Raw genomic sequence first — 12,868 nt, 5'->3', positions numbered from 1 at the left:
AGAGTAGTTCTAGCTTATATTCTTAGATTTTATTCTTGTAATCAACTTTTATGGCTTATATTTCATCTTCATCTTTTATTTCTACCTTGATTATGAGTAGATAAGCGCATTAGCTAGGGTTATGACCCAACCCTAGTGTGTGGTGTTTAATGGGTCTTCTATTTTAAGGCTTAATTGTTTATGAGTTAGTGATATTTAGCTTGATCCATGCTTTAATTGTAGAATTGATGGTTGCAAACACTAGTTCGTGCATTTATGACTTAGACTCTTCTTGAGAAAGAGGTACTAAGTTTAGGAAAATTAGGCTAACAAGGAATTGTGGTGCATTCAAGAGATTGATAACCCCAATTAAAGGGTTAAACCTAGAGATAATAAAACCCGACTTAAGCCAATTTTACTTGCATTGTTTGAATACCCAATTAGGCTTGAGAAAGCCAATTAGGACAAAGTCACTCAAACTACCGAGAGGTATAGAGTGGGTAATTATGTGTAAAGGTTATATCAAGACCTCAAATATAACAAGCTTGTCCCAAATTTTATATCCCATTAGATACTCGCCTAGGTGTAAGTCACTTTCCTAGTGATTTTTATCAATTGAGAAAACCCTTACAAAAATATTGTACTTAGATTATTTTCAGCTATCGATAGCATTAAAAGTAGAATAGAAACAAATCCAAGCATAGTTAGAAGTGTAATTAAAAGCAACACGCATAGCTAGATTAGATAGAAACTCAACTCTCAACCAATATTAACTCCCTGTGAAAATCGATCCTGACCTTTCGGGTAAAAGCTTCATCGACCACTCCTCGCCATTATATAGTGGTGCAGGGTTGGAGCCGATCAATTTCCTCAACTCAAATCAAGCTGTCAACCACCCGAAAATACTCTGAGGCCCTCGGGACCACAACCAAACATACCAACAGGTCCTATAATATTATACGAACTTAGTCGAACCTTCGAATCACTCAAAACAACATCAAAATACTAAAATTACACCCGGATTTAATCCTAAAGAACTTCTAAACTTCCGAATTCTACAAACGATGCTGAAACCTACCAAATCACGTTCGAATGACCTCAAATTTTGCACATAAGTCAGAAATGATACCACGAACCTACTTCAACTTTCGGGAATCCAATCCGACCCCGATATCAAAATTTCCATTGTCGGCCAAAACCGCTAAAATTCTGACTTTAGCCAATTCAAGTCTAATGCTACTACGGACCTCCAAATAACATTCCGGACACGCTCCTAAGTCCAAAATCACCCAACAGAGCTAACGGAACCATCAAAATTCAAATCCGAGGTCATTTATACATAAGTCAACATCCAATCAATTTTTTCAATTTAAGCTTTCAATTAAGAGACTATGTGTCTCAATTCACTCTGAATCCACTCCGGACCCGAACCAACTAACCTGATATATCATAATATAGTTGTAGAACACAAAAGAAGAAGGAAATGGGGGAATGGGGCTATAACTCTCGAAACGACCGGCTAGGTTGTTACAGCAGAGAGACTGTTTCCGATAGACTCTCGGCTGGAGAACAAATGACAAAAGTAATGGCAACAAGAAGGAATAACAACAAGATAAAGTACTAAAGCCAAGAAACAATTAAACTCTAAGTAATAATAGCAATATATGAATAAAAGGATATCATACTAACACTAATGCTAGCAAACTGGTAAGACAAAGAGATACACTTGACTACCTACTAGCCTTTTACCCCAATTCTCGACCTCCACTCTCCTATCTAGGGTCATGTTCTCAATTAACTCCAGCTGCGTCATGTCCCGTATAATAACCTCGCCCCAAGACTTCTTAGGCATGTCTCTACCCGACCTGATTGTTATTGTTTTTGGAAAAGTTTTATTTTGTGTCTCATACAACTTACACTAGTTGTATGGAGCTCCTTTTTGTCTCACAAATTTGTGGACCCCAATCTTACACTTCTGGGTCCACAGAAATTTGGGTCCACAGAAATCTAGGTCCACAAAAACTGTGAAACAAAAAAGTTGTCTCATACAACTAGTGTTTGTTGTATGATACACAAAATAAAATTTTCCTTGTTTTTGTATCATATCCGTACTCAATTAATTAATATCGTCATTAATAAGGAAGGAGAGATACTATTATTGCAGCTTTTATTTAAGAAAAATAAATTGTGAACCCTTTCAAGTCTAATTAATCCAACACCCTATAATATCAAATTTAACACGTGTAAGACATCCAAGCCCTAACTCAGAAAGCAGATGACAGTTTAATACTTAGCATACAATTATTCCTAGGCTTAGTTACCGTTAGGAGCCTTACCGAAAGTGTGAAGCTAGCTGTCACATAAGACAAGAGTATATATATATATATATATATCAACACTGCATATATGCAGAGACTTGTTTCGAGAGAGGAGTAATAAAAAGGGTTATATTCTCAATTTGAAGATGTTGGCCGAAACAGATTTCTTCAGCTGCTCTTCACAATCACTAGCTGCTAATGATATTCTTCCCTTTTCCTCTCATCTCATAAGCAATGCTGAAAGAGGCGTCACTTACAGGTAAGGTTTTTATTTATACTACTTTCTTCTAGTTGTAGAAATTTATTACTCTGTCCCTCCTAATTTATTTATAAGATATCTATTTCCTTTTTACTATGTTTTAAAAAAACAAATTGATATGTTTTTTATACTTAAAAACAGTAATCATAAACTTCTTATTTGTTTCAGATAGCATATTTTAAAACTTTTTTTTTCTTTGTTTCTTTCTTAAACTCCGTATCCATTTAAATTTTATCACATAAAATGGAATGGCGAGAGTATATTAGTAGATTGGAAGGTACAAGAATTACTACACAATGTACAACCAAAATGAAGGTGAATTTATCGTCATTTAACTGCTTCTGGATCGAAAGGCTTTTTGAGTTTCCCGTCTTAATTATACTCCGTTATTGGAATTGGATTTCTTTTCTTCTGATTTTGATAGTAAAGCGCAAGGTTTCAAGAATTGGAGGGAATAAAAAGAAGGCAAACTCTCTCTCATGAAATTAATACAGGATATTGTGATAACGGTTCTAACAAAATTTGCTTAGTTATTCTTGTTTCAGTTGTGGATCGTGTGGATATGAGTTGAACCTCAACTCTAATACTATAGAGTCATTGGATCAAAGTATGGGAAAACAATGAGGAGAGGGGTACTCTCATTTTTATGCATTGATAAGAGCAGATTTACTCAGATAAGTAAACTTAGATGCTCACCTTATTTTAGGTCCAAAAACTCGTGGGGTTTCTTTAAACAACATACTAAACTTTTCTGTCGCAATTGTAGTAGTTACATTGGTATTGCTCATATAGTAAATACTAATAATAATACAAGTGCTGCCTCTCTTGCCAAGAAAAATATTAATGTGAAGTCAGGATCAGATGCAACACCTAATTGGGATGGGCTCTCAGCTTGTACAACTAATTATGACATCAAGATATGTGCGTTAAGGCCATCTGTTGCTTTTCTTTGACAGAGTCACTCTGCTGCTCAAGTTTTACAAGATGGACACTTCTGCTTCTTTCTTATACTATATGATGCTTATTAAAGATTGTTTGTTGTAGCTCTCAAAATGTAACTAAGTGGGCGTTTGCACATAAGAATTGTAAAATTCCAAAAAAAGTGAAAAAAAAAATCAAGGGAAAATGATATTTGAAAATTAGAGTTATGTTTGGACATGGATATAGTTTTGGGTTGTTTTTGAAGTTTTGTGAGTGAAATTGAAAAACAGCTTTTTGGAGTTTTTCAAATTTTCAAAAAATTCCAAAATGCATCTTCAAGTGAAAATTGGAAATTTTATGAACAAATGCTGATTTTGAAAAAAAAAAATCGACAAAAGAAGAAGAAAATTCTTATGTCCAAACGGGCTCGAAGAGTGTTTGTTGGAAAGTTGCTTTAGTAGACAATGTTACTCTGGGCTGTTGGCTGTAAACACAAGTGCTGCTCTGTTTTGGTGGTCGTTGATTTTTGTAATTATTATACTAGCATGTATTACTACTTCCTCAAGATATTAGCCATAAAACCGATGCTGTCTTATGGTACTCCTAATATTTTTTTTCAAAAAAAATTTACGTAACATTAATAATTGGTACGTAATTTCTCAGTTTTTGACTACTAAAGATATACTTAAAAGTGTTCATAAATCACAACCACTCGTAACTAAAACTGTGAATATGAGCTTTCAAGAAAAACAGAAGACAAAGCACAATTCTAGAAATAGGGAGAAATTCAAACACAAACGGGTGTTGGGTTTGATAGCAAACTATTTTAAGACGTTTGAATCAATTTGTCGTTCCAAGTATGCTTAATCCGGAGCAATCTGACCGAGTTGTTCAACATCTTCGGATTTCCTTTTGACGTTGTTCACTGAGATCATGTTGAAAAAGTCAAAGCATGTCGTGTTTTAGGTTCTTCTAACTGAAATTTTTAAGTCAAACAAGATTGGGTTGTCAAGGTTTTGCTACCACTCAAGATTAACGATAGAAGGAAAAGTTTCCTTTAATTAATGTGATAGATAGGTGGTATTGTGTATAATCATAACAAGAAACATCTCTTTGGTGGAAAAGAGCATACTCACAATGTGAAGTGAAAACATAAAATAGTAACCTCAAGAAGAGACTTATGAAACAAGCATTGATGAAAATTCTTGCAGTAATTGATATATATATATATATATATATATATATATATATATATAGTGGGTGCACCAACTTCTAAGTTCTGCCCTCTAAGCTGACCTTCATGCTAAATTAAAACCTAATCTGCCAACCTCAAACCACCCTCTCTCTATTCTTTAAAAATAAGCACTACGCATGAATTTTCCATTAATTGACAGTTTAATTAAGAAAAGAACCATAATATTGGATGCCTGCAACAGCATGGCCAACCCTTTGTGCTATTTTTTCTTCATCTCCATTTTACTTCTCTTTGCAAATGCGAAAACACAGTACCACCATTTTGTTGTATGTCATTCATGTTTCCCTTAATTCTTTGTCTTACTAACATTTTTTTTTTTTTATTTTTAGAATTGGAGGATCCTAACCTCTGTTGTTATGAAACAGATTCAAGCAACACCAGTAAAGAGGCTGTGCAAGACCCATAACACTATAACAGTGAATGGACAATTCCCTGGACCAACATTGGAAGTGAATAATGGCGATACTTTAGTCATCAACGTGGTCAACAGAGCTCGATACAATGTCACCATTCACTGGTAAGAAGCATGCATGTCATAATGCAAAATGAACTACTAAGATGTGAAATAAGTAACTTGGTTAAATAAAGCATCTTACCTGCTACAATATATATATATATATATATATATATATATATATATATATATATATGTGAACGCAGTGATATCATACATATGCAATGTTATTTCGTGTGGTTTTTACAACTTTGTTGCATTTCGATAGGCATGGAGTTAAGCAAATAAGAACAGCATGGGCAGATGGACCAGAATTTATAACACAATGCCCAATTAGACCAGGAGGGAGTTACACTTACCGCTTTACAATTCAAGAACAGGAAGGCACACTTTGGTGGCACGCCCACAGCTCATGGCTCAGGGCCACTGTTTACGGAGCTTTAATAATCCACCCAAAAGAAGGAGAATTCTACCCATTTCCTAACCCAAGAAGAGAGACACCCATTCTGCTAGGTACTCATTCCTGCCCAAAATAAGCGAAAGAATTGAAAACAAATACTACCAGCCAAGCAGTAGTTCCAGATCAAAATTATGGTTTGAAATTTTGTGATTAGGTGAGTGGTGGGATGCAAACCCTATTGATGTTGTAAGACAGGCCACACGAACGGGTGCAGCGCCTAATGTATCAGATGCATACACCATCAATGGTCAACCAGGTGACCTCTACAGGTGTTCAAGTAAAGGTTTGTTCCAATCTCCGAAACATTTGAAACATGATCAATTTAAGTCATATACATAGTGTAAAGACTTTTTAACTATTGATGATGTAGTTTAATTTACTGCGATAGCAGGCGATTATCATCTTTACCAGGTATCTAATAATTCTTACTGCTTATCACACAGATTACTTGTAAATGTGATTACCTTATACTTCCTCCGTTTAAATTTATATGACATTACTAGTTTACCTCTAGCACGAAGATTTAAAAAAAATAAGATTTTTAAATTTGTGATTTTAAAAGCTTAAAGGGCAAAAGCTTTGTGGAGCCGTAACATTTGTGTGGCTATAAAAGTTTCTTATTAAAAATAAAATGGGTAAAATACAAAATCCAAAGTTAAATTTTCCAAATATAAAAATATTTCATTCTTTTTGGAACAGACTAAATTATGAGAGTCTGTCCTAAAAATTGATATAGAGGGAGTATGTTATAACTGATTTAATGGTGTAAATATTTTATATAGCGTCAGTTGCGTAGAAGTTAAATTCTTGAAACATATACCAAGAAATATACCTTTCAAATATTGAAAACATAATCAATAGAGCTGGTATCTCTACTCCTTGTACACTAAGATTCATGATCGCATAACAGAGCCAAAATTATCTCTAAGTGTGTTGAAAACTTCAATGCTCTTCTATGATAATCAATAAAAAGCATGCGGATACTAATGCTCAATAAAGATATATATAAAGATATTGCCATACTAACTAGTTCATGCGAGCGTTCATTAGTTTGGATTCAGAATATATAACATGCTCAGCTATCATGTTGGATTCACCTTTATGCAGATACTACCATAGTGCTTGTGGACTCTGGTGAGACCAGCCTTCTTCGAGTTATCAACGCTGCACTAAATCAGCAGCTTTTCTTCACTGTGGCCAACCACAAGTTAACTGTTGTTGGAGCAGACGCCTCTTATGTTCAACCCTTCACCACATCAGTGCTTATGTTAGGTCCAGGCCAAACTACTGATGTCCTTATCACTGGTAACCAGCCACCAGCCAGATACTACATGGCAGCACAAGCTTACGCAAGTGCTCAAGGTGCACCTTTTGACAACACTACTACCACTGCTATCCTTGAGTACAAGAATACTCCTTGCGCTGTTCAGGGGATCAAGATCAATCCAATTTTTCCATCTTTACCACCATTTAACGACACTGCCACAGCCACTGCATTCACAACAAGTTTCAGAAGTCCAAGCAAGGTCGAGTTGCCCACTGAAATCGATGAGAACTTGTTCATTACAGTTGGGCTGGGACTCAAAAATTGCCCGAAAGGTGCGTTAAAATATACTAAGCTCTTCATAAAATACAAGCTAAGCTCTTCATAACGTTCCTTAAACTCCTAGTTGCATGAACAACAAATAGAAGAAAATAAATATTCTAGGATGACACATTGGTCATTGAATAACTCAAGAGAACACTTGTTTAACATTTAAGTTTATTATTTCAAACTAGGTGCAAGCTCCAGCAGTTGTCAAGGTCCAAATGGAACTCGATTCGCTGCCAGTATGAACAATGTGTCTTTTGTGCTACCGCCCAACTTCTCCATTCTGCAAGCACATCAACAAGGCATACCTGGAATTTTTTCAACTGATTTCCCAGCAGTCCCACTTGTGAAATTTGATTATACGGGTAATGTCAGCCAATCACTGTGGCAACCAGTTCCAGGAACTAAGGTTTACAAGCTAAAATATGGGGCAAAAGTGCAAGTTGTATTACAGGGAACAAGCATTGTCACAGGTGAAAACCACCCAATCCATCTTCATGGATATGATTTTTACATCATTGCTGAGGGCTTTGGGAACTTTAATCCTCAAACTGATACAGCTAAATTCAATCTTGTTGACCCACCTCGTAGAAACACGGCAAGTTTACCTGTCAATGGATGGTCAGTCATCCGATTTGTTGCTGACAACCCAGGTGAGAACAGAAAAGGGCCACAAATATTTATTTTATGGCATACAAAAAACTTAAGTTTTATTCACCGTCAGTATAAACTATATAACATAATTAGGTCACTTAGAAACAATTACAAGATAAATCTTTATGATAGAAATTTATAGGTAATATGATAAAAATGATAATGAACATGCTATCCCTAATATGAACCTTGATTTATGAAGGTGAAACTTTCTATCGTAATTTGGGGACCTAAGAGACTCTCCGGGGTCGTATTGATTGGTTGTAAAGCCTGAAGGAGAATGTTGTTTTGGGGGGTGATACTATCGGTATCAGATTCAACAGATGAATGCACCCTCCAAAACAACATTATAATTTTTTGTTGAAAATATATTTTCACTATCAGTGTATATAATTCCAATCCTTTTATAAATTCCAATTCTTCTCCGCATCGAGCTTTTGGACTTACATTTTGTTGTTGTTGTTAAATAGGAGTCTGGTTAATGCACTGCCACTTGGATGTTCATATAACTTGGGGTTTGGCCATGTCTTTCCTGGTGGAAAATGGAGTTAGTGAATTGGAATCATTGGAAGATCCTCCAGTCGATTTGCCTGTCTGTTGAAAAACACAACAATTAATTGCATCAAATGTTCATAAGTCATACTAAAAGAGGCCCCTTTTCCCCCATTCCCCAAACAAGCATTTGGGGGCTAGCTAGTTCGTTTCTTTCTCCAATTCTTTCCTTCCAATTATATTCCCTCATTGCTAGGAGTAATTTTTTTATGGATCACTGGGTAAAGATGGTGCTACTAAATCAATGCACCATCGTCTATGGTATAATTAATCCCAGCTTTTTAGAGCAGTTGTACTCTTCTTATTGTAAAGAATTTATTTGATTTTTAAATAATTTTAGTTCCCTCCACTCTTCTTATAGTAAAAAAAGGATATGATTATTAGACTCATATCCTCAGCTTCGTGCTTGTGTGATTTCGGAGTTGGGAAACCACATTTGTTTCTTACTCGACTCGATTGTCCGACCAGATTTACAAGTGATCATTCAAAAATAGTCACAATTTCAAAAGTAATTGAAATTTAGCCACTTTTCATATAAAGATAAATCTGAACAAAAACACTGTTCAAAATCCGGAAAAATACTCCAGTATAATATACTGAAGTTCAAGTATAATATACCGGTCCAACATAATATACTGGAGATTGAAGCACCAGTACTCTATATTATACTAGAACTTTCCGCGTGTTGTAGTTCCAGCATAATATGCTCGAAGTTCATACACATGTGCATCGATCTCCAGTATATTATGCTGGAACTTTTCGTGTTGCAGCAAAATAGTGGCTATTTTTCAATGACTTTGCAATCACTGGTTATTTTTGAATGGCCATTCCGAAAACTAGCTAGCCCGTACTATTTTTACCAACTTATCAACACGTTTGGAGTGGGCTGACGTTACGGTATTTGATACTGGGCTTTGATTTGTTCAAACTAGGAAAAACTACACAATATAGCCGCTCTAAAAAATAATAGCTGGCAAAATGTAAAGGGTGTGTTTGATATGAAGGAAAACATTTTCCAATTTTCCCATGTTTGATTGGCTTAAATGTTTTGGAAAACATTATCCTTATGAACTCATTTTCTTCCAATTGGAGGAAAATATTTTCCTTATCAATAGAAGGGAAATTTTTTTCCAAAACTCCTTCTCAACCTTCCCCACCCTCACCAACCCACCCCACGCCACGCCACGCCTACCCACCCCACCACCTCTCTCCAAAAAGACTTTTTTTTAAAATTTCAGTTTATTTTTTCCGTCACCACCCACCATGCTCCCCCTCCCCCCTGCAAAAAAAAAATTATTTTTTTTACTTTTTTTTATTTCAAATTTCTGTTTTTTTATTTTTCTGCACCACCCACCACCCACCCCCACTCCACCTCTTCCCACCCCACCCCCTCAGGCCGCAAAAAGAGTCTTTTTAAATTATTATTTAAAACACTGTTTTTGTAATCAAGTAGAGTTTTTCATCTGCCTTTGGGGTATGAAACAATGGTGGGATCGAGAGGTATCGCTTCAATTCTTCTAATGCTTGTTGGCATTCCGGTGTCCAGGCAAAATCGTTCTTCTTTTTGAGTAGAGAGAAGAATCTATGACTCCAATCCGACGATCTCGATATGAATCGGCCTAAGGCAGCTATCCGCCCCGTCAGCCTTTGCATGGCTTTAACGTTGTCCATGACGGTGATGTGCTCAATAACCTTGATTTTATCGGGTTGATCTCGATTCCCCGATTCGACACCATGAAGCCAAGGAACTTGCCCGAACCGACCCCGAAAAGGCATTTCTCGGGGTTGAGCTTCATGTTGTATTTTCTCACTATCTTGAATGTTTCCTGCAAATGTGTCAAATGGTCCTCTGCTCACAGGGATTAAACTAGCATGTCATCAATATATACTTCCATTGATTTACCTATTTGTTCTTCTAACATTTTATTTACTAGGCGTTGGTAGGTAGCTCATGCGTTTTTTTAGCCCGAAAGGCATTACATTATACCAATATGTTCCATACTTGGTGATAAATGAAGTCTTTTCTTGGCATTCCGCATTCATTTGAATTTGATCGTACTCGGAATAGGCATCGAGAAAACTAATGATCTCGTGGCCGGCCGTGGCGTCGATCATGAGTTCAAAGTTAAGCAGTGGAAAAGAATCTTTGGGACATGCCTTGTTTAAATTCTTACTACACACATCCTAAGTTTGTTCATTTTTAGGAACTACGACTACATTGGCTAACTATTCGGGATATTTCACTTCCCGAATGGACCTTATTTTGAGAAGTTTAGTTACCTCGTCCTTTATGAATGCGTGTTTTACATCGGACTGGGGCCTTCTCTTTTGTTTCACCAGTCTGAACTTTGGGTCCAGGCTTAGTCGATGAGTTGTTACCTTCGGCGGGACCCCTGTCATGTCTAAGTGGGACCAAGCAAAACAATCTATGTTATCAATAAAAATTGAATAAGCTTTTTCCTGAGTTCGGGGGTTAATCATGTTCCCAAGTATACCTTTTGCTCGGGCAGGTACTCGATCAATATAACCTGTTCCAACTCTTTGACTGTTGATTTGGTGGCGTCGGAATCTTCGGGAACAACAAAAGTTTGAGGGGTCAAAAAATCTTCCTCTTCCTCTACCATTTCCCGCTTCTCCGATTCGGTCGATGCTGGTGGCGGTGATTGCTATTTTGCTTCCTGTTTACCCTTGATGCCTGATTCTTCCGATGTTGATAGCGCCGATATCGGTATTACCTCATCGACCGCGAACATTTCTTTTGCAGCATGTTGCTCCCCGTACAACATTTTTACCCCGTCCGGCATTGAGGATTTCATCATTTGGTGGAGAGTCGAAGGGGCTGCCCTCATGTTGTGGATCCAAGGCCTCCCAAGCAGGGCGTTGTACCTCATGTCGCCCTCTATTACATGAAAATTAGTATCTTGGATAGTTCCATCCAAATTCACCGATAGGATAATCTCTCCTTTAGTTGTTTCACTGGCCATATTGAAACCGTTTAAGGCTCGAGTTGCGGGTATAATCTGATCTTGTAGGCCGAGCTGCTCCACGACCCTTGATGATATTTGCCAATCTATTTGGATCCACTAAACCACACTTAACTTGAACTTTATTTAATAATATATAAATTACTATAGCGTTATTGTGAGGCTGAGAAATTTGTTCTGCCTCCTTGTTATTGAATGATATGGCGCCTTTTGGCACATAGTCTCGGGTCTGTTTCTCCCTATTAATTGATACCGTAGTGCATTTGAGCATGGGCCCTTGTGGAATATCGACCCCTCCAACGATCATATGAATGACATGATACGGATCCTCCTGTTCATTTTTCCTGTTGGCATCCCTTTCCTTGAAATGATTCTTGGCTCGATCACTTAGGAATTCTCGAAGGTGGCCCTCATTGAATAAATGGGCTACCTCCTCTCTCAATTGCCAGCAATCCTCGGTCCTGTTACCATGCATGACATGATATTTACACATCAGAACAGGGTTCATTTAGGAGGAATCGATTTGTATGGGCCTGGACCATATGGTATCTTTGATTCTTCCAATTGTCGATACATGCTTGATGCATCGACACTAACATTATACTCCGACAATCGAGTTGCCTCTGTAGGTTTGGCGTACTTATCAAAACCAGTTTTTCTCATGAGTCCCAGAGAATTCTGTCCTCGATCGTTTCTCCGATTGTTTGGGGCGAAATTGTATCCTGGACCACTGTTCCTGTGATCTGAGGTGTACGGTTGAAATTAGTCTTTGTTCGATCTTGGCTCCCTATCGATGTCCCTCTGATTTTTGGCGGCTGACTTGTTTGGGTGCACTAAACCAGAAGGAGCTCCTAATTGGTCATCTTCGACCCTGATCTTTGATTGGTACCGATTGTGTTCATCTGCCCAAGTTACAGCCGGATACTCGATCATATTTTGCTTCAGTTTACGTGATACTATCGAACTTCTTTCATTCAATCCTTGAGTAAAAGCTTGAATGGCCAATCATCTGTGACCGGTGGCAACTCCATGCATTCCATTTGAAATCGGGATACAAACTCCCTCAACATTTCATTATCCCTCTGTCTTAATTTGAAAAGGTCTGATTTCCTTGTCGCAACCTTTATGTCTATGGTATGTGCCTTTACGAACGAGTCTGCCAACATGACAAACGAGTCAATGGAATTTATTGGTAGATTGTGGTACCAAATCGTTTCTCCATTCGATAGGGTTTCCCCGAACTTCTTCAATAAAATAGATTCAATCTCATCATCTTCCAAATTGTTATCCTTGATGGAACATGTGTAGGAGGTGAGATGCTCGTTGGGATCGGTGGTCCCACTGTATTTAGGTATTCCGTCATACGAAACTTCTTTGCAATGGGTTTCAGAGCCACACTCGAAGGTAACGGATTTTGTACGAATTTCTTCGAATCCATACC

General features: G+C 37.3%; 1 protein-coding gene across 4 annotated transcripts; it reads left to right on the top strand.

The window, feature by feature from the left end:
• Window positions 1-2,375: 2,375 nt before the first annotated feature.
• LOC104249707 (laccase-12-like) lies at window positions 2,376-8,792 on the top strand. Of its 4 annotated transcripts, none has more exons than XM_070174514.1 (8): window positions 2,376-2,556; window positions 3,513-4,998; window positions 5,098-5,249; window positions 5,455-5,699; window positions 5,801-5,929; window positions 6,754-7,245; window positions 7,426-7,890; window positions 8,362-8,792. In XM_070174514.1, exons 2-8 carry the CDS (start codon window positions 4,849-4,851, stop codon window positions 8,490-8,492), a joined length of 1,764 nt encoding a protein of 587 aa, XP_070030615.1. In that variant the 5' UTR covers window positions 2,376-2,556; window positions 3,513-4,848; the 3' UTR covers window positions 8,493-8,792. The 4 variants fall into 4 exon arrangements, with proteins under 4 accessions (XP_070030615.1, XP_070030613.1, XP_070030614.1 ...); XM_070174512.1 differs by having other exon boundaries at window positions 3,102-4,998; XM_070174513.1 differs by having other exon boundaries at window positions 3,087-4,998.
• Window positions 8,793-12,868: the final 4,076 nt, after the last annotated feature.

The sequence above is a fragment of the Nicotiana sylvestris genome, chromosome 5, assembly GCF_000393655.2.
Source record: "Nicotiana sylvestris chromosome 5, ASM39365v2, whole genome shotgun sequence".
Taxonomy (NCBI): domain Eukaryota; kingdom Viridiplantae; phylum Streptophyta; class Magnoliopsida; order Solanales; family Solanaceae; genus Nicotiana; species Nicotiana sylvestris.
The sequence above is the reverse complement of the archived record's forward strand: the minus strand, read 5'-3'. Positions and strand labels throughout refer to the sequence as shown.